This window comes from Thamnophis sirtalis, unplaced genomic scaffold, assembly GCF_051295495.1.
Source record: "Thamnophis sirtalis isolate CommonGarterSnake01/CBP01778 unplaced genomic scaffold, rThaSir2_p1.2 scaffold_14, whole genome shotgun sequence".
NCBI classification, from domain to species: domain Eukaryota; kingdom Metazoa; phylum Chordata; class Lepidosauria; order Squamata; family Natricidae; genus Thamnophis; species Thamnophis sirtalis.
This window is the reverse complement of record NW_028261394.1, coordinates 22,674,897-22,696,817: the sequence shown is the minus strand read 5'-3', so window position 1 is coordinate 22,696,817 and position 21,921 is coordinate 22,674,897. Positions and strand designations below refer to the sequence as shown.

At 43.9% G+C, this 21,921-nt stretch overlaps 2 protein-coding genes across 11 annotated transcripts in view; one reads left to right on the top strand and one right to left on the bottom strand.

Moving 5' to 3' along the window:
• Positions 1–16,369, bottom strand: part of RPUSD1 (RNA pseudouridine synthase domain containing 1) — a 36,281-nt gene extending 19,912 nt beyond the window's left edge. The window contains exons 1-3 of one of the 3 annotated variants that reach the window (XM_087729540.1): positions 16,312–16,369; positions 12,975–13,167; positions 12,272–12,395 (exon numbers count right to left, since the gene is read on the bottom strand). In XM_087729540.1, the coding sequence (XP_087585666.1) occupies positions 12,272–12,395; positions 12,975–13,156 (306 nt within the window). In that variant the 5' untranslated portion in view covers positions 13,157–13,167; positions 16,312–16,369. Of the gene's footprint in view, positions 1–12,271; positions 12,396–12,974; positions 13,168–15,142; positions 16,040–16,088; positions 16,274–16,311 lie in introns of those variants that run through there. The other 2 variants (XM_087729542.1, XM_087729541.1) reach the window with 2 other exon arrangements.
• Positions 16,370–16,473: 104 nt separating this feature from the next.
• CHTF18 (chromosome transmission fidelity factor 18) overlaps positions 16,474–21,921 on the top strand; it is a 40,619-nt gene continuing 35,171 nt past the window's right edge. For 6 of the 8 annotated variants that reach the window (XM_087728983.1, XM_087728985.1, XM_087728984.1 and 3 more), the window contains exons 1-5: positions 16,474–16,618; positions 17,318–17,569; positions 18,674–18,818; positions 19,407–19,599; positions 19,735–19,824. In XM_087728983.1, coding sequence (XP_087585109.1) covers positions 16,528–16,618; positions 17,318–17,569; positions 18,674–18,818; positions 19,407–19,599; positions 19,735–19,824 — 771 coding nt within the window. In that variant the 5' untranslated portion in view covers positions 16,474–16,527. The remainder of the gene's footprint in view (positions 16,619–17,317; positions 17,570–18,673; positions 18,819–19,406; positions 19,600–19,734; positions 19,825–21,921) is intronic. The other 2 variants (XM_014064923.2, XM_014064922.2) reach the window with 2 other exon arrangements.

Here is a 21,921-nt window from a genome sequence, read left to right as displayed (position 1 = left end):
CTGCAAATTTCCAGTCAGCCTGAACCTTCCCCCCCACCCCGTTGGTCAACTTCAGTGGGGCAAAGAGAGATAGAGACAAGCTGGAATGCTGGGCTCACCCAAAGACCACCTCAACAAACTTCGCTGGAGCCAGGTGCCGTGAGAAAACCTCAGGCGAGTGAGTTCCCTGACTATTGGGGCCAAAGGTACTGTGGGGAAAGAAGAGGGGGCGATGAAGGAGAATGGAGAAGTTATCAGCACCAGGGGCCCATGAGAAAACCCCAGCGGAGTGAATTACCTGATTATTGGGGTCAAACATTTTTGGAGGAGAGAAGGGGGGAGGAGGAAAGAGACTGGAGAAATTGGCAACGTTACCCACGCCAGGATTCTCCCCCGCCCCCCCCTCGGCCCGTGTCACCCCCTGCGGCTAGAGGTTTTGCTGATCAAAGAGGACCTCCCCCCCAGCCTCCCCCCCGAAGACATCGAATGGCTAAAATCCCTCCCTTGCCGGTGCGTTTTAATGGTAGTTCTGCTAGCCTTCCCTCCTTTCTCATGCAAGTGTTTAACTACATGGAGATTTATGGCCGGGACTTTGAATCTGACACTTTAAGGGTCAGAATGGTTCTTTTATCTTTGGATGGTGAGGCGGCTACATGGTCGACTGCGTTGCATATGTCTGGCTCTCCCCTCTTGGGGAATTTCAACCGTTTTATGGAGGCTTTCCGCCAACGTTTTGATGACCCGTTAACTGAGAAGCGGAACAAATTGAAGTTTTTAACCTTCGACCAAGACGATAGACCTGTCGCCCAATACATCCAGGAATTTCAGTGTCTTTCCCAATACATGAGAGGCTGGGGGGAGGATGCGCTTCTGGACAGATTTGCTGAAGGGTTGAACGCAGACATTTATCAACAATGTGTCAATCGTAACCTGCCGAGACGTTTAATCACTTGGTTTGAGCATGCTGCAGACGCCGAGCTTGACTTAATCCGTCTGCGTTATGCCACAGAAGAAAGAAGGAAGCGGAAAGAGAGGGCTGCCAAGTCCCTCCCCCCTCCTACTACTCAATCGCTTTCCAAACGACGAGGCGAGGCGAGACGGCCCCCTTCTGGCTCCTCCAGACCTTTAACATGCTTTCGCTGTGGCAAGCTTGGGCACAACGCCCCCGAATGTCGGGCTAAATTGCCCCTCTCTGCCCAACCCCCTCCCAGACGTGAAGAAAAGCCTGCCAGAGGCTCTGAAAAGAAGAAGAAGGAAACGGCTTTCGCTGGGGAAACCAACCCCCCTCCTTTTGCCCAGCCATTAAAGGATGACGCAGATGCTAACTCCTCTTCTTCTGAGGACTCTGATGACGACACATCGCCTCACTGGGTGAGTTCAAACAAGGGACCCCTTCTAATCCCTATTGAATTAAAAGTTCCTCCTGAGGGGACACCTGCCACCCTCCTAGCTTTACTTGATTCCGGCTGTTCCCGATCCATGATCAATCCAGCCATGGTAGAAAAATTAGGCATCAAATTGCGCACTTTGAAAACCCCAATTGTGTTTTGCCAAATAGATGGATCGATTGCGGGGGGGGGGGCGCCCATTTTTTTACTGAGCCTTTGGAAATGAAAATGGGTACCCATACTGAATTAATCTCTTTTGTGGTCGCGCCTGGCATGGACAGGCCACTCATTTTGGGCATCCCATGGCTCCGGAAGTGGAACCCTCACATAAATTGGCGGACAGGCCGCTTGTGCGTTCGCTCGAAGGTGCCTCCAGTGGGGGAGGGCTCTCCGGACCAACCTGACGTCACTAACGTTCCTGAAGTAGCCGCTAGAGGGCAGGAGAGGATTGCAGGAGAGGAGAAAATCCCGAAAGAATATTTGGATCTTAAGGAAGTCTTCAGCGAGCAGTCTTCGGACATTCTACCCCCCCACAGGCCTACTGATTGCTCCATTGACATTTTGCCCGGGGTCAAACTCCCAAAACCCCGCATTTACTCCATGTCTCCCAGGGAAATGGAGGAGATGCGTTCTTTCATTGACAAAAATTTGAGACGTGGTTTCATTGAACCGGCCCGACCCAAAGTGGCTGCCCCTGTACTGTTTCGTGAAAAGAAAGATGGGTCTCTTCGTTTATGCTGTGACTTTCGCAACCTTAACGCGATCTGTACTCAAAACCTCTACCCACTCCCATTGATGAAGGACTTGTTGGCGCAACTGGGGAAGGGCCGCATCTTCACAAAATTGGACCTGCGAGAAGCTTACTATAGAGTACGCATTAAGGAAGGGGACGAATGGAAGACCGCATTCAACTGCCCTCTTGGTTGTTTCCAGTTCCGGGTTATGCCTTTTGGCCTACAGGGGGCTCCTGCTGTGTTCATGCAATTTATTAATGAGATCCTGCACGATCATCTTTATAAGGGCGTTATCGTATATCTGGACGATATCCTCATTTATACCCGCTCTTACGACCACCACGTCAATCTAGTGCGCACTGTTTTGAAAAAACTCCGTGCCGCCAACCTGTATGCCAAATTGTCTAAGTGCGAGTTTCACCAAACGACTATTGACTATCTGGGCTACCGTATCTCCCCTGATGGCGTTGAAATGGACCCTGAAAAAGTGAAGGCGGTCACTGAGTGGGACGCGCCCAAAACTCGTAAACAATTGCAAAAATTTTTGGGTTTCGCTAATTTCTACCGTCAATTTATTCCCTCTTTTGCCAACATTGCTCTCCCTATTACTAATTTGCTCAAGACTAAAGGCGACCCGAAGCCTAAACCCAATAAGCCTTTGGACTGGACCATGGAATGCCAGGCGGCATTCGAAAAGCTTAAACGCCTTTTTGCCGCTGAACCAGTTCTTAAACATCCTGATCTCAACCAGCCGTTCGTCGTCCAGGCTGATGCCAGTGATGTCGCCGTTGGGGCCGTTCTGCTACAAGCCAATGACCAAGGTAACTTACAGCCTTGCGCGTACACCTCACGTAAACTCACTGACACGGAGCGGCGCTGGGCGGTTTGGGAGAAAGAGGCTTTTGCGGTCCGTTGGGCCCTCGCTACTTGGCGCCATTTCCTTGAGGGCTCTAAACACCCATTTGAGGTGTGGACTGACCACAAGAACTTGGAAGCGTTGCGCACACCTCGTCGTCTCTCCCCCAAACAGATGCGTTGGGCCCAATATTTTAACCGTTTCAATTTCACTCTAAAGTATATCCCGGGCGGAAAGAACTTCATGGCCGATGCTTTGTCCCGGTTACCTCAGTATAATTGTTCCAAACTGAGTATCGTCCAACCGCTTTTGGCAGCTCCGGTACTCACACGTCAACAGACCAAAGCTCAAAGGGAAGTGCCTCACGATCTACTTTCTGACCTCAAAGCGGCTCTTCCTCAAGACGACTGGTTCCTGAACCATCGGGACGAGTGCACCATGAGGGACGATCTACCGTGGATTGGTGCTAAATTATACATCCCCGCTTCCCTACGACTTGTCGTCCTTCGTCGCGCTCATGACTCCAGGATGGCGGGTCATTTTGGGTTCGTGAAAACTTTGCACCTCGTAAAGAGACAATTCTGGTGGCCCTCTTTAAAAAAGGACATTGAACTTTATGTGGCCAGTTGCCCGGTTTGCGCTACCGCCAAGAAGCCGCCAGGAAAACCGCAGGGACTTCTACAGTCCGTCGCTCGTCCGGTTGCCCCTTGGAAGGAGATTTCTATGGACTTTATTGTTGAGCTTCCCGAAAGCCAGGGGCACACCGTCATCTGGGTGGTCACTGATTTGTTTTCCAAGCAAGTTCATTTCGTGCCTTGCCACAAAATTCCTTCCGCCAAGGCGTTGGCTAAACTATTCCTTTCCCACATCTACCGGTTACATGGGGTTCCCGACCGTATTATCTCCGATCGGGGAGTCCAATTCACATCTAAATTTTGGAAGGAGTTCCTCACACGCATTGGTTCCGCCCAAGGCCTTAGCTCCGCCTACCATCCTCAGACTAATGGCGGCTGTGAACGTACTAATTCCGTCCTTGAACAATATTTACGTTGTTTCATCAATTATCAACAGGACGATTGGGTTGACTTGTTACCATATGCTGAAGTGGCCTATAACAATTCGGTTCACTCCAGCACGGGCTTCACCCCTTTCCGGGTCGTTTACGGCCAGGATTTTGTTCCTATTCCCGAACTGCCTACGGCCCAACCTCAGGTTCCTTCCGTTGCGGACTGGAGTGAACGTCTCAGTCGCCTTTGGCCTCTGACTCTTTCCACCTTGGACGCTGCCCATAAGGCTCATAAGAAGCAGGCTGATAAGAAACGCTCTCAGCCGGCTTCCTGGGAGGAGCTTACTGGTGGGGGCAGCAAAAAATCAGCTGCCTCCGAATTCCTGGCTACGTACCTGTTTAGAGGATCTTCCATCTGACGTCTTATCAGGTTTTCTTATCCTTCAGGCAAGAGGGAAAGAAGAAACTGTTTTGCTGGCAAATGCTCTCCGATTTTTGCAGCTTTTGTGCTTGCAAGGAAAGGGGGGCTAGCCCAAGGCAGAACGGCTGTCCGTGCTGGGAACTTCAAACTGCCTTGTGCAGGACAAAGTAGGTCTCTCCCACTCTGCTCTAAGTTTTGTTTGATTTAATCTTATCACGAGCTGAATCCGTTTACTGCGAGGACAATAATTGCTTATCAACATTTTAGCTTCTTTTCTTTTTCTCCTCCGAAAAATTATTTACTCAGAGGCTTTTAAAATGGCGCCGAGCAGGCTGGTTTCTCCGGTAATAACGAACACTTTTTGCTAATTCTCACAAGACTTCAAAAGAATTCAAAACAAAAGAGATTGCTTATCAGATGTTTTGGTTTCACAATAGAAGAATTTTACTCCTTCATTAACCTTGCTTATTTGGAAGTTAAATGGTGATGAATCTGTTGAACGGTCTTGTTACAATGTTTACTCACTGAAAGTTTTGCCAAGCCTTAACTTCAAAATAAAAGCCTCTTTACTTAAAGCTGCATATTTAGGCAATAGAGTTTTATTAACTGCAGGCAGATAAATTTTGAAATGGCCTCAAAACCAAATATTAACTTGAAGTCGTCACCCTCTACTTCCAGGGGCACATCCTCAGTGCCTGGCACAAAGCTGCAGCCTACGCCCCCTGCTGGGGATGTGTTAACGAAAGAATTTTTCCTGAGTAATCTAAGCGAGGCTCTCAATGCACAGACAATTAAAATGGAAGATAAGTTTAGAGATAATAGAGAGGTGGTAAAGCAGGAGAGAAAAGAGGAAATGAAAGAAATGAAAGAAGAAATTAAAAGTGAAATAAATGGACTTAAACAGGAGTTGTATGAGAAATTTGATGCTAAGATTGATAAAATTAGAGACGACATGCTGAGTCTTGTAACTGTATTAACAGAACATATTTCTGGAGTGGAAGATACTCTAGAGGTTCTTAATGATGCCAATGCTAACTTGACATTGAAAACAGAGGTGGTGGAACAAAAAGTGGAAAATGCTGAAAAAGAAATTATTATGATACAGTACCGACAAATGGAGTTCGCATTAAGAGTAAGGGGGCTGCGTGAGGAGAAACAGGAGAACCTGAAACAGATCCTATCGGAAGCTTTTGACCGCCTGATGGGAAGACCAGGGACCAATCAAGACTGGCGAATTGACAAAGCTTACCGCGTTAACTCCTGGCTGGCAAAGCAGAAGCAGCTTCCTCGAGACATCGTTATATATTTTACTACAAGAGAGTTTAGAAATATGGTACTGCAAGCATCTTATAATACTAAGCTTCAAATTGGCGGTCAAGACCTGGCTGTTTTGAAAGAGATACCACCTCCAATGTTAAGAGCCAGGAGAGACTATGCTTTTTTGGTCGAAGAACTCAGAAATCGTCAGATACAGTATAGATGGGATGCACCATTTGGCATCATATTTACATTTGATAAGCAAAGATACCGCCTCAACTCTGTATGGAAAGCCCGAGATTTTTATTATAATATATTGAAGGCCGGACACCCTGCACCATCTGGACCTAGAGAAAGACCACAAGAAGGACAGGATAGACAGCAAACTACACAACCACCAGACAAGATGGAGCATCTCTCTTCTCTAGAAGTGCAAGGTGCTATGGAACCAAGACCTAGCCGCATGACTACTAGACGTATGGAGAAACAAGCTAAAAAGCAACAGCATCAACAATCATCGGCCATCGATCAAGGATCTACAACAACAAATCTGGAAGCAACGGGAGGAGCTAGACCTAAGGTTAAACAGGCCGTGCAGGAAGCTCTAAAAATGCTTCAACCAACCAAAGATGACAACTAAGATTTTAACATGGAATGTCAACGGACTGAACTCTCCACAGAAGAGGAAGAAAATATTTCATTATCTCAAACAGTTTAAGAACGATGTAATTTGTTTGCAAGAAACTCATATCAAATCAACTGATCAAAAATATTTGATCAACTCAAAACTTGGTCAACATTTTGTAGCTTCTGCTATGGAAAAGAAGAATGGTATAGTTGTATACTTAAGAAAAGACATGAAAGCTGAATTAATAGAAGCAGATCCCTTCGGAAGATATATTGCTTTAGACTTAACCTTAGAAGGGAAAAAGACATTACTTTTGGGAATTTATGCTCCCAATCAACAGCAAGATAGATTCTATAGAAATCTTCATGCTAAATTAGTACAGTGGGACTATAGTTCCTGTATACTAATGGGTGACTGGAATGGAGTGATAGACACTAAGAGAGATAAGAAGATTTCCCGCCTAAATACCAAGATGCGAGCAAAGTTACCCAAATCTTTCTTTGACATTATGGATGATTTTGAATTGAGAGATATTTGGCGAGAAAGAAATGCAGAGGAATATGACTTCACTTTCTTCTCGGACAGGCATCAATCCCTTTCAAGGATTGATTTTATTCTAACCACTAATGATTTGCTTTCTAGGGTCAAGAAAACAAAGATTGCAGCTAGAGTCCTTTCGGACCATAACCCAGTTTGGATGGAGTTGGGAAGGGTAGTGCAGGCAAGAAGGTCTTGGAGACTGAATGAAAATTTATTTAGATATGAAAACTATATTAATGATTGTAAAAAATTACTATCTGAATATTTTGTTTTGAATATGAATAAGGGTACATCTATGGAATTTGTATGGGATGCAAGCAAAGCGTATATGAGAGGAGTTTTGATGAATATAAATAAAACACATAGAAATAAGCAAGGGTTAAAACGAACAGAACTGGAAGAGGAAATTAAGAGAAAAGAGCTGGAGTTAACAAGGAAACCAGACGATACAAAGGTTAAGGAAGCTATTAACATATTAAAATCTCAATTTGACATGTTGATCTCTGACCAGGTAGCTACTAATTTATTATATGCAAAACACAATACTTTTTGTAATGCAAACAAACCTGGCAGATGGTTAGCTTATCAGATTAGGAAAAAAAGGAAAACTCGAAATATATCTAAACTGATTTACAGAGGGAAGGAGGTGTTCCAACAGGAAGAGATTCAAAAGGCTTTCTGGGAATTTTTTACAGAACTGTATAAAGGGGATAAAATTAATGGTTTAGACATAGACAAATATTTAGACAAGGAGAAAATACCTTCAGTTAGAGAAGAACACAGGCAAAAATTGAATCAACCAATAACCTCGGGGGAAATCCTGCAGGTAATTAAGCAATTAAAGTCAGGGAAAGCACCAGGTACAGATGGCTTGACAGCGGTTTACTATAAAAACTTACAGTTAGAAATGGTAGAACCTCTTAGAGAATTATTTAATATGATTCAAACGGAAGGTAAAGTCCCTCCATCTTGGAAGACAGCGTTTATATCTTTGATACCCAAAGAAGATCAAGATACTACTCAACCCAAAAATTATAGACCCATTTCATTACTGAATGTAGATTATAAAATTTTTACTAAAATATTAGCAAATAGGTTAATGTTGGTCATTCAACAATTGATACATACGGACCAAACAGGTTTTATACAAGGGAGACAGATGAAAAGTAATGTCAGATTAATTATTAATGCATTAGAATATTTGGGAAAGAACAACCAGATCCCTGCTGCGTTTATATTTTTGGATGCTGAGAAGGCCTTTGATCGAGTTAACTGGCAATTTCTGCTGAAGATATTGCAAAAAATGCAGATAGGAGATAATTTTTTACAGTCAATTAAAGCAATATACCAACAGCAAACAGCACAAATCATAGTCAATGGAAGTTTAACAGACTCTTTTCAAATTGGAAAAGGTACAAGACAGGGTTGTCCTTTGTCCCCATTATTGTTTATTATAACTTTGGAAGTATTGTTGAATAAAATACGGGGCTTGGATGGTTTAAAAGGGATCAAGATTAGGCAGCAAGAATATAGAGTCCGCGCTTTTGCGGATGATTTGGTCATAATATTGGAACAACCGCAGGAATCCAGTATGGTTTTAATGAATACGATTAATCAATATGGTCAAGTGTCTGGCTTTAAAATAAACTTAGGAAAAACCAAAATATTAGCTATAAATATGAATATTAAACAAAAGGAAGAATTAGGAGTGATGCTAGGATGTGAGGTAGTTAAAAAAGTTAAATATCTTGGAGTTAACATTTTAACTTCAAATGGGAAATTATATAAGCATAATTATGAACCACTTTGGCATAGCATACAGACAGAGATGAAAAAATGGGAGAAATTGCACTTATCTTTGCTGGGCAGGATAGCGGCAGTGAAAATGAACATTTTACCAAAATTTTTATTTCTTTTCCAAATGTTACCTATACTTAAAAAAGATGCGAACCTTTTAGAATGGCAGAAGGGTATCAACAAATTTGTGTGGGCAGGAAAGAAGCCGAGGGTAAAGATGAAAATAATGCAAGATGTACGTGAGAGAGGAGGATTGAAACTACCTAATCTAAAACTATATTATGATGCAGTGGCATTATCTGTAATTAGTGATTGGATTCATTTAACCAATGATAGAATATTGAACATTGAGGGACACGATCTGGTATTTGGTTGGCATGCTTACCTGTTATTCAACAAAGAATTGGATAAGAACTTTAAAAGTCATATTTTAAGAAATGCTTTATTGTGGGTTTGGAAGAAATACCAATATAAATTAAATGACAAGATACCCATGTGGGCAATTCCTAGACATGCAATTGAAAATATGAATACAGCACAAAAACAGGACAGAATTACTTACAGACAGCTTCTTACCTCGGAAAGGGGGGTATTACAATTAAAATCTTTAGAGGTATTAAAAGAGGAGAAGGTAGTTCAAACATGGTTCCAGTATGGGCAATTACAGGCTAGGTGGAAAATAGATCAAAAAATTGGCTTTATTCAAGTTGAGGATAATCTGTTTAAACAAATAAGAGATCAAAGCTTAATGCATATAAAGAGGATATATAATGTATTAATACAGATGGATTCGGAAACAGAATTAGTTAAAGATTGTATGATAAAATGGGCTCAAAATATTGAGGAACCAATAATGTTGGATACATGGGAAAGAATTTGGGTAAGAAATGTGAAATTTACACAAGCTCAAAATCTGAGAGAAAATTTTTACAAGATGTTCTATAGATGGCATTTAGATCCTAAAAAGTTGGCTTCTATGTATCCGAATGTACAGCCTAAATGTTGGAGGTGTGGTTCTCTCGATGCTACATATTATCATATATGGTGGACCTGCCAAAAGGTTAAGGCATTTTGGATAAAAATATGGTGGGTCATGCAAAATGTTTTTAAAAGAAGGATAAAGTTTATTCCTCAGTTATTTTTACTAGGTATATGTACTGACTTTACAGTGGTAGAGACCAATTTGATTCTGCACCTGATAACTGCAGCAAGACTGTTGGTGGCGCAATATTGGAAGAAGGAAGACTTGCCTACAATCCAAGAATGGACATTGAAAGTAACAAACTTAGCTGAAATGGCTAAAATATCGGCATATCTCAAAGATCATTCAAATGAGAGATATAAACGAGACTGGAAAAAATGGATTGACTATATACAAAATAAATACGGGACTAAGAAATTCCAGTTAGCCTATGCTTAAGATCAGAAATGATTTAAACTGTTAAAAGTCAGTTCAGTAAGAAGAAGCTAAGGTCAATCTAGAATGTCATTAATTTCTTTATTTCTTTTTTCTCAATAGATTTTAGACTGTGTTAGTTAAAAATCCATACCGTGTACGGGTTCTGGGAAGTCGGGGGGGGGAAGGAGGAGGGGGGGTGGGGGGGTGGAGGGAGGGAGGGGTACACACAACAAAAAAAATTGTACTTCAATGTCTTAATGATTGACAAATGATGACATATTTGTGTTTTTTTTTTAAAGAAAAATAAAAAAGTTCTCTTAAAAAAATAATAATAAATAAAATAAAATGAAAAAAAAAAAAAAAAAAAAAGAAACGCTCTCAGCCCTATGAGTACCACGTTGGAGATTTAGTGTATTTGTCCACGAAATTCTTGCATACTACACAAAAATCAAAGAACTTGGGGCCCAAGTATGTTGGCCCTTTCCCAATTGTGAAAGTTATCAATCCTGTTTCTGTTCGTTTGCAATTGCCCAAACATCTCAACCGTATCCACCCGGTGTTCCACATCAACCTCATCAAACCAGTTCGGGTGTCCAACCTACGGCCCGCAGATGACCCTCCACCTGCTCCGTTACTTATTGATGGGGAACATCATTTTGAAGTTCGTGACATTCTTGATTCCCGTAGGCACCGTAATCGCATCCAATACCTTGTGGCTTGGAAACATTTTCCCCCCTCCCACACAGAATGGGTTGATAAGTCCCACGTTCGTGCCCCCCGCTTACTCCAGAAATTTTATGCTTCTTATCCCGACAAGCCTTGACTCTTCTCCCCTCCCTCTTTCATTTGTTTTGTTATTTGTCTGTTTTGTTTGTTTTTTCTTCCAGGCCTGACAGCCTTTTTTCCGGGGGACGGCCGGATGTCAGCTTCTGCTTTGCTGTTGCTTCAACTGCCATGAAACGGGAGGGGGGGGGGCGTGGATTTGGGAGGGGTTAATGGAGGTGCTGGAGGAATGTTCTAGGATGTACCAGTCGTTGGGATTACGCATGCGTATGTGTTTCCCGCCTGCATCAACGGCCTTCACATTCCATCTTTGGCCTGTCTTTTTGAAGTTATCTCACACCTGACATTTGAAGGACTTATGATTGGACTGGAGCTTTGATCCTAAGGGGGGGGAACGGGCTTTCCTATATATCAATTGCTTTCGCGCCATATTATTCAGATTCTGCTTCACTACTGCTCGCTTACCATTTATAATTAGTAAAAGTACTTTGGATTGCCAACCCATGGAGTCTCTTAGTCTTCTTTCCTAATTATGGAGTGGAGTGGGGCGTGACAGTGGCAGGTCCACGTGCAAAGCCCCTGATCAGCCTGCATGTTTTGCACTCATGCTTCAGTGGGGGCAAGAAGCAATTTGCATGGCGGGGCAATTTTCATGGACCGCCTAAACAGAACCCAAATAAAATATGATAATATTTTGTTTTAAAATGCTTTGGTGGTAAAGCCATAGAAGCAAGTGGAGCACCAGGGAGGGGAGGGGCAGTGGACACCGAGACCATGAGTAACATGGAGAAAAATCTTCCTTATGGAGTGCCAAAATTTGCTTACTCTACCTACAATAGTCACCATTCTCCACACTTTCATTGGCCTGCACCATGGCTTCCTCCTCCTCTTCTCCTCTTGGCTCATTCTTACTCTCTCTCCTGCTTCCCCCCTTTCTTGCTCTTTACCTCCAGCAGCACCTGGAAGAAGATCTGCACATGGACCTCCTACTGTCCTCCACCTTCCTGGCGCCTGAGGTTGCTGCCGTCTAATGGGAAGGCAGAGGCCCATCCTTCACCGTGGGGATTGGCTGGCAGATACTTGTCCTGCACCATGAATCAGCCAGGGATAAGTGTCCCTGGATGAATCAACCATGACCTCACGGTGGGGAAGAAAGGACCAGTGGTGGGGCAGGAGTGCTGGCAAAGGGCCAGCTGAGAATGAACACCTGCAATAGGTTGGTGGGCCTGGGGTGAAGTAGGCGTGGCAATGTCACTACAATCTATTGTCCCATTCTGCCACCAAGGAGCATCCTCCTTTACATAAGGACCTCACTTGTTATATGACAATTCTTTTCTTATCACCCAAACACACTACTGTTCAGTGAAGTCTATCCTCTTAATTCAAAATTTAAACACTCAGAAAGATTTTCATTTCCATTTCTACAGTCAAGAAACCACTGCAGTCTGGTTGTCACATAGTGGAAAGAACAGGGGTAGTTTACCAATGCAAGATAGGCCTTGGTGACTGTCCGATTTTTGAAACACGCATACACACTGCCAGCTGCCTCTCTGTTCAGTGCCACACAAAGTGCCCCGCTGGTGGAGAAATCCAGCTGGTGGCAAAACCTAGAAAAAAATACCCAAGATATGTTAATATGTAAACCCAATTGAAATATCTGTAGACCCCCTACTCTTATGCCGAGGCCTAAAAGATGGTCAATTTCTGGTTTAGAGCATTTGAAGGACTAGACCTCTTGGTGGTATCGCAGCGGATGCTTTTTGGTGGTGGCACCCTATTGATGCCCACTCTCCTTCAGAAGCAAATAGCAACTTAGGAAGGTATGATAAAAAATTAAAACACAATCAAAACCAATCAGAAGGCAAAACTAGTAACATCACACAAATATAAAAGAGCAATATAGCAACAATAGAAGCATTGCTCTAAAAGAAATTGTACATGATTTGAAAAGCCAACAGTCCAACTCGCAGCAGGAAAATCGAGTAGCTAAGAGAAGGCCCTGCTTGTGCTGAACTCCAAGGATTGCTCCAAACAGGAAAAGCTTCAATGGGCAAGGAAATAAAAGCCGCATTCCCAAATGGAACAGCATTTGAAAGCATTCTAGTTGCCCCCTCTTAACAGATGAGATTGAGGTCTCCATCATCAAGAACCATCACCCTGCCCCTCACAGAAACCTCCCCACTTACCTGAAGCCATAATAAGTGTCTGGATCAGCAAGTTCTGGAAATCGGTATTTCAGCTGACTCTGCAGAGTCAGCTTTTCATACCACATCTTGCTGTCGATGCGGACATCCCAGTGCTTGTTGACCACAATGAAGTCCTCACTTTGATACAAAATTGACAAGTTGTCAAAGCTTACAGGCTCCATACTGGCAAACCCTTTGGAGAAAAAGAAAGGAGTTCAGAGCTTCCATAACTGTTACACTTTATTTCTTAGATGTTTGATAATTACAATGAACACCATTAAAGGATTGTTGTGTCCCCTAACCCAAAGGTTTTTCTAGTTCTCCAAGAAATTTTTGGAGATCACTTAGGATTTTCAAATAGAAATGGGAAATCACTCCCACATATCCCTTGACTCAGTATAAATAGCAGCAAAGCACAAACCCAAGGTTTTATGAATAGCCACCAACAGTTAAAAGCTGTATGATTAATGGATGCAGAATTTTGGATGAATGGTAGTAATAATTATGCAACAATGGGAATTTTAATGGAAGACCATTATATTTATTTCAAATATCATACTTAGAGAAAACTGTTAGTTTATTTCATTATTGGTTTATTGCTTCAGTCTAGATCTCTAAAATGATATTCAAGTTTTTATTTAAAAAAAACCTCTCTATATATAATGATCAGGCAGAATATCTATGGAGATTCTTAGTCATCCAGGTCATAGTTGTCCTGAGGGTACTTTGTGTTTTCCTTGAAGACATTTTACTTCTCACCCAAGAAGGTTCTTCAGATCTGATTGAATGGGGGTGGGGAACAGAAGGATTTATATTCCTTGCAGACATCTGTTTGTTAGCACTCTCTAAGAATTGTTGAGGCCACTTGGAGTTTATTTGTGCCATCAGGATCACCTGAACAGAGTGCAAATGGGTAGTGGAAACTTCTTAGAACTGCTGAAAGGACTTTGTTGTAAAAGGATATAGATGCCTTATCCCTCCCTCTGTTGAGAGATGGATGCTCAATTTTAACATAGATGACCTCTTTGACCCCTCTTTCAAACCAGTGGTCCTCTCTGTCCAGAATGTGGATTTTCACCATCTTGCCAGCTGAGAAAGGAAGATGCAGTTATCCTGAACATCAATGACTATATTGCTAAGGTGAAAAGTTTTCTGAAGGGCACTGCTACATGAGACTCTGAGGAGATATCCTACCAGAAGTTATAAGAAAAAGGCCATTGATTTCCTGCAACTACCAAAGGACAGTGCCACCCACAAACCACTCTACCACCTTTACCCTGGGAAAGCCACTCCATGCATGGACTCCCAAAGATACACAGAGGGAACTCCACCCATTGTCAGCAGCATCAACTCCACTATCTACCATGCTTGAAACATCTAATCCTCTTATTAGCTCCTCCTCCCCCTATTAGCACCACCACCTATCACAGCGATGGCGTACTTTTGCCTCACATGCCATAAGGGGGAGGGGGAGCGCAGCAAAGAGGAAGTCACGTAGCACAATCTCCTTTATCTTGGTGACAGCCTGGAGTCTTCGCAGGTTGAACAGTTTCCCATTGGTCCTATATCTCAAGCTAAATCCCAAGGAACTGTTCTGGAAGGCATCTGACAGCAGGCTGAAAACATTATACTGAACAAGGTCGGTGCCAACACATACCCTTGTTTGATGCCGCTTGTAACAGGAAAGGCCTCTGAAGTTTCTCCATCATCTAGAACATGAACTGTCATACCAATTGGAACTGACGCACCATCAGGATGAATCTATCAGGGCCCCCAAATTTTGACATGATGCACTAGACCTTCACGATTGACACGATTTCACTTCACTCACTGATATAGATATGATACTCGGGTCAAGATTAAAACACAGGAAGTGAAAGCCTTCACCAAACACTTCAACTCTGTGGACAGATACAATCACTTAAATTTCTACTGATATAAAAGTCTCTATATTTCAATTTTACTTAGAATCGTAATTTTTACAATTTGCAGGTAAATTTTATACTACGCTGACTACTTTTCCTGATTTTATATTCTACTTGGAATGTAATAGTGATTTTCAAGTTTTTGAAAATGTACGGCAAACTAACACATCTCCACCCAAATACATTGTGGCTTTAAACAAAGGACCAGTGACTAGACTGGCAAAAAACTAAGCAAGAATTTACCTTAAAAAGTATATACGAATTATGGGACAAGATAAATTTGAAATATTAGCAGTTTTGCTATAAAATTTAGGAGCCTGATACTCCCTTTGTGCCAATGCAAATCTTGCATTAAAACGTAGGCGTGTAAATGATCCAGTACCAGTGAAAGTCTGTATGTTTTTATCTGAAAACAAGTCATTCTGAGCACAAGAAGAGCTGAGCTGGAAAGTCATCTAGCCCAATCTCCTTCTTGGTGTAGGATTTGCTGCAGCATTACAGATGCCTGCAATGGCTATTCGACCACTATTTGAAGATACCCCAAGATCACTTCATGTGGCAGCCTATTTATTCCATAGTTGATAGATCTTATCACCGGGAAACTCTTCCTCATAGTCCTAAATACCACTTGCTTGGTTTGGGTTTATTTCTTACAAAGTGTATATCCTGTTCCCATTCACAAAATTCAGCGAGTTGTGCGAACCCCAAGGCTTCCTGAAGTTGAGGCTTAGGGCAGAAGGGGCAGCTTGAGGCCCCGGGGCCGGCCGCTCTTTTGCACTCCTGGAACAGCCGCCAAGCCGAACTATGGAAACTAGCAGCACAGCACCTGGTCACCCTTAGCCACACCCGCAAAACACACCCCGCCATTTTCTGGGCGACCCCCGGGTCAAAAAAGGGAGGATGGGCACTACCTAAATTTGATAAACAAAATATAAATAAACACGGTTGCGTCCCCGGCTGAGCCTAGCAGAGAGCTCGTCTAACGGAAAAAAAGTGGGAGTGAAAGAACTCTGCTCTCCCGCCATTCGCAGATTTGGGGCCAGGGAAGCGATCTCTCGCCCCTTCATTCGGGGCCGCTTCTGGCGGCAGCTACCCTGGGAGACTCCCGGAGCCTCCTTCGCCACTCCCGCCCCTTCCCAGCCTGGGCTACGTCCTGGAACTTCTCGGGGCTTTCCCCGCCGAGCCCCACCCCATTTGGGCTGAGGGGTCGCCGGCCTCAGCCCAGCCTTCGCGGCCGATCCCGCGTCCCCTGGTGCTCGGGAATTTCAGGAGGGAGTCGGGAGCCAGGGCCCCGGGGGCCCCTCCCGACCCACCGACGTCTCGCCCTTCGGGGCGCGGCTGCGGCTCAGGACTAGCAGCGGAAGCAAAGCGGCCTAGAGAGGCACCGGCCGGCGAGGGAGCAGCCCACCCACCTGCCCGGTCCCGACTCTCGGCGAAGGCCGCCCCGCGAGCACCACCTCCCGGCCGCGCGGACCAATCAGCACTTCTCCGAGCCGCCAGGGGGGGAAGAGGATGGGCAGGAGGCTCTCCCGGAAGTGCGGGTGCCCGTCTGGCCCTCCGGCCGGAAGAAGGCTGTCCCGCCTGGCGCCACTCTTTTCCGCCACCGAGCGGAGCGGGAGGAGCGAGCGATGGAGGACGACGGGCGGGAGTTGTACGGCATCGAAGACGAGTTCGAGGCGCAGTTCGCCGACGAGCTGGAGGTCCTAGCAGAGCTAGAAGGTAGGGAGACGCGAGGGGAATACGCCGACGCGGCCTCTTCTGGGGCAAAATGAGGGGCGCCCCCAAGAAGGGAGAGCGGCTGGAGGGCCGCTGGAGGGCTGCAGCTTCCCCAGCAGGAGACGGACTGCTTCACCTTCTAAGCCTTTGGTGGGCGGCAAAGGAAGCGCCCTCGGCCGCCCGAAGGAATCCTTAAAGGCTCCCGAAATGCCGCTGGTTAGAGCCAAACCTCGAACGGCCTCCGTTCCCCCGCAAGACATAAGGGACCCGTCCTCAGTTCTCCCCTGCGAAGGAGAGCCGGCTCTCGGGAAGAGAAGGCTGAAAGGCAGCCAGGGGGAGAGGGGAGCTCCGTTGCAGGGGTAGCGCCCCACGGGGAGACCGGCAGGGAAATCGGATCTGTCTCGGAGCCGACCGTGACTGGACAGCGCTGAATGGGAAGGTGCCTCTTCGGGAATCCTCTCTCTTTGACCCGGTCCTAGAGGGCCTTTCGCCCCTCTCACTGGAGAGTCTGGATCCCTTGAAGGGAGCATCCTACAGGCAAACTTCTCGTCTTCCTTGGGCTGAAATCGTCCGGAGGTTGGATTTGGCCCATGTAATCCATCACTGTAGCATGGGGGATGATTAGGAATAGGTTTGCTCAGTCCAGCTGGAAGATTTGTTTTCGATCTGCGAATTGTTTGATTGCTGTCCTGTTCCTTGAAGGTCCAACCCTACAAGTGAGATGCAATAAGGTATCCGAATTCCACAGCCAAAAGCGAACATTTGAAGAGGCGCTCTCTGCTGGGGATTTGGTCAAGGATCTCCATTTTTCTCTGGAAAAAAATGGCCCAGACCAAGACCCGCCCAAGAAGATGCTGGGTGAAGGTAAACCAAAATGTGAGGGACGCAAACACCCCCCAACAATCACAGAAATGGTAGAGGATCGTCTGATCCAAAAGTTTAGCACAGCTCACAGTGAGTTTTAAAGTCTATTATACAATAAAAATGGTTTTATCTGCTGATGTGCAAAAGGATGGCTGTTGCATTTGGAGTTTTATTAAGGAATTAAATACAATTTGACTTTATAAGGGCTGTAGCTTTGACATAGAGTGCTTGTGCTCTTTTATCTTGGGGCAAAAGGTGAGATGGCATCTTTCAGCAACAATCCCCCCCCCCCCCCAATACTTCTTTGGGCTCTTTAAAGAGGAGGTTGGCATGCTGCAAAGCAAAGAAAACTTTTCAACTTTGAAATTAGTGCCCCAAAATGTTATCCCTCAAGGACTTCAATTCCTCAAGCATTTCAAACATTCTGAAAATAAAGGGTCTTTCCAATTTTAGGGAAGCTGCCAATAAAGGAAGAGACAGGGTATTCTCAAAAGGGAGCTCCAGGAATCTGGTACAGCTACTGAAAAAGTCACAGCCAAAGTCCCAGTAAAATGACCTTGGGAATCGTTGGAACTTATCTTTGGAGGAAAATGGGGACTGGGGGGAGGGGCATTTGATTGATAGCAAATCCCACCTCCCTCTCATTCCCACCTCCCTCTCATTCCCACTTCCCTTCTTTTATTGTCATATTGCTGTTTTCTCTTTTTTTTTCATTGTTTATTCTATTCCATTAGAATTTGCTACTGTTATATTTACACTTTTTATTTTTCTGTTTTTATTGTGAGTCACCTACAGTAGCCCCAAAGTGAAATGGGCGGCAAATAAATTCAACAAATAAATAAAAAATAAAGATTCCCAGAAGAGGTTCAGATTATCTGGCAGGAGACAGAAAGCCCTGTCTAAACCAGGAATGGATAGCTTTTCTTTGGTGGGGGCTGCAGGGGCATGGCCAGTGGGGTGATGATCCTCCAAACATGGACAAGGCCAAAATATTCAAATTTTTAAGACTTGCAGAGACTTAAGACTATTTTATCCCTAAAAAGTGACAAAATTTGGAAAATCCATTTGATTTATGAACTGGCTGACTGGAATTATAGAGGCTGAAGTCCCACCCTGCTGGAGAGTGCCAGATTGAAGAAGACCCATTTACAAGTAAAACAGCTGTTCCTTCTTTGCTTCCTGGCATTCTAACAGCACCAAAACCAAAGCGACGGCGACTTGAAGCTGTGAAAAGGCTGGACTTTGGGCAGCTCAACAGAATTGTCTCTGAAGACTCACCACAGGATAGTTCAGCACCAACTCTCTCTCCAAATGACCTTTCTGCATACCTGGATGAAAGGTTAGCTCATCAAGACTAACAAAACATGGTGGTTTGAATGATACTAGATGCCTTCGTAGGAGTTTTCCATCATTCCAGTGGGAGATTTGTAAAATTCAAATGCATCCCAGACAATAAAAAATAGTGTAAACATCGGTGCCTTTTTCCATCAAAATAATTTTTTGACATAGGATTTGAGCTCTTGATAGGCTACTAAACTGAACTACTGTTGACTATTCGATGGCAGGGGGCATGTACAGAAAGCCATAATGATTGCCATCTAATGATTATCCGCCACCTTGCAGTCCAGGTTTGGTAGCCCAAGACTGAGGGAGGTTAGTGGGCACCAAGAGAAGGGTCTGGGAGCACATTAATGAAGGAAGAGGAGTTATAAATAAAGTTATGTGATGTGGTTACAAAAACATGCATGTTCCCTTTGGCTCAAGGCATGTGGTTGCCAGATAGTTGAAACTACATTGCTTCTCATGACAAATCAGATGAGTTGTAGTCTGGAGGCCACTAGTTTGAGGAAAACTGACTTTTCCCTGGGCTGCCTTTTCAAACCTTTGCTAAGAGCTGTTCTTCCTTTCCTACTCTATAATTGTGTAGAAATCCAAGACCTGATGTCGCAGATCAGGGGGAAATAAGTGACATTATCCTGCTGCATGTTACGCCTCCAGGAAAGAAGGAATCTGGAAAGATCCTCAAACGTCCACCCATCCTGCAAGACTACATCAACGTGACCTCTACTAATGGCACACGAGTCTTCATGGTTGTGAGGGAGGATGGGATGGCAATGGAGGTACGAATTGAAGAAGTTTGTGCAAACTCACTGTGGTCTTTTTCCGCTTGCCTGGAATGTGGGAGGACCGGTGGGAGGTGGTTATATCCTGCTAGGCTTGTTTTATTCATTGGAATTCTTTGTCTGGTTTTACAGTTTGCCAGCTCTGTTAGTTGGAAGCGACAGAGACCACTTCACCTGCTGGGTGTCCCATTTGCCTACCTGAAAGAAAAAGTAATGGAAGAGGTACATTTCTTCTCTACTGCCCTCCCCTTCTCAAAACAAAATCCTGCCTATGTTTCCCCCCCAGCCTGGTTCATCTGGCTTTTGCATCAACATCTGAAGGTTTACTTGTAAGGCTGAGAAGGCTCCTGAAGGCTCCGGAGGTCAAAATTTGGCCCTACCGACAAACTGGAAGTCACCATTCCCAAACTTCCGGGTTCCCTGTAGGGCCGATTTACGACCTCTGGAGCCTTCGGGGACCTTCAGGAGGCTTCCCTGAAGGCTCCAGAGGACAAAAACCAGCCCTGACAGCAAACTTAAAGTGACTTCTGGTTCCCCATAGGGCTGATTTTTGACCTCTGGGGCCTTCAGGAGGCTTCCCTGAAGGTTCCGGGAGGGGGGGGCAAAAACCGGCCCTACGAACAAACCCGGACTTCCGGTTTGTCCGTAGGGCCGATTTTTGCCCTCCTGAGCTTTCAAGGAAGCCTCCTGAAGGCCCCTGAGCGTGCGCTGGCCAGCTGACAGGGCAATGCCTCACATGCCCTGACAAATGGCTACACATGCCATAGGTTTGCCATCTTGGCTCTAGATTGTCCATCATACCCTAAAAAATATTTTCAGTAGTTTGTCTTGCATTCTCAATGTCTTTCATAGAGGTTCTGTCATTTTGTGGACAGACCGCTCTGATCCAATCTCCCCTCAGGCATCAATTTTCATATAAGTCTACTTACATGAAATACACACACACACCACACACACACACACACACACATCCTTAAATACATTATAAAATATTACTTTATCTTCAATTTGTGCATAAATTTGTGCAGAAAATTAACAATTAAATATACAAAACATTTCTCATTTTAAAATAAATATACATACATACATACATACATACATACATACATACATACATACATACATACATAGGTTCTTAGTTCTTATTCCTATCAATAAAAATAGAAGAAAGTATTTTTTAAAAATCAATGTGCAATGTGCACAAAGGGGACTTTGGCCCCCATTTTTTACTTCACTGAGGTTAAGAAGCACTGCTGTAGAGCAGATATTTTCAAGCTTTTTCAGATTGTGGAATCTGTTTTTCAAGCAAAAAATCCTATAACCATGAGGTAAAGTCCAGTGTTAGAAAACTGGCAATAAAATGTTCCCTGTCAGGTGACTATTAATCCTATTGCTATTAATCCTGCATGTCAACAACAGCTTTACTGCAAGTGAATGTTATGGATTCTCTTAATATCTATGTAGTTGCCATTTATATCTGATGCAGATAGACAATCAGTGGAATAGAGAATGGATTGTATTAGGTAAGCTCCCCATTGGGAGAGCGAATATGTTCAGAGAAGCGTTGTGAGCGTTGTGTTGGAGAACACACAAACCAGCATACAGAGACACTGCAGTTTAAGTAGGCTTTTACTTTCGTGGAAATAGAGGTATCGGAGTCCATCAAACAGTCCAAGTCATACACAGTTAAGACAGTCAGTCATCAACGTCTTTCAGTTAAGGGATAATCCAAATAACATAGTCCAGTAACATATAATCAATTCGGTACTCAAAGTTTGCTAGCAGTTGCAAAACTTACAATAGCTCACGGCACTTTCTAACAGTCAGCTTCCAAACACACTCAGATCAGATCAGCCCAGCATCTAACGAACAGAGTCATTCTGGCTCCCTCTTACGGCCGATTGAAGAAAACCAATCACATTTTACAGTATGATTTAAAGAAACAGGTACAGCATTGCTATATGGTTTATTGCCAACCCAACCGTTAGATTATATTCCTAACAGATTGCGTTCCTAACCCTCCAGCTTCTATTCTGATTGGAGAGACTTTAAAATGAAGGTGGGTCCAGAGGATTCTAGGTGGTATGTTAATGTTCGTGGCTAAACACCCAAGGATGATGAGAAATTCTCCTTTTTAATAAGACTTGCTAAGGATAAAAATGTAATTTAATTGGCTCTTGGTTAGCCAAATTGATTACCCAAAATTATATGTATCTGAAAATTGTATCACATGATCAATCCTCAGAATTCACTTATTGACAATAAATCTGATTTATATATGCAAATTTATATAAAAGTTATTTGAATTTTGTAAAATTG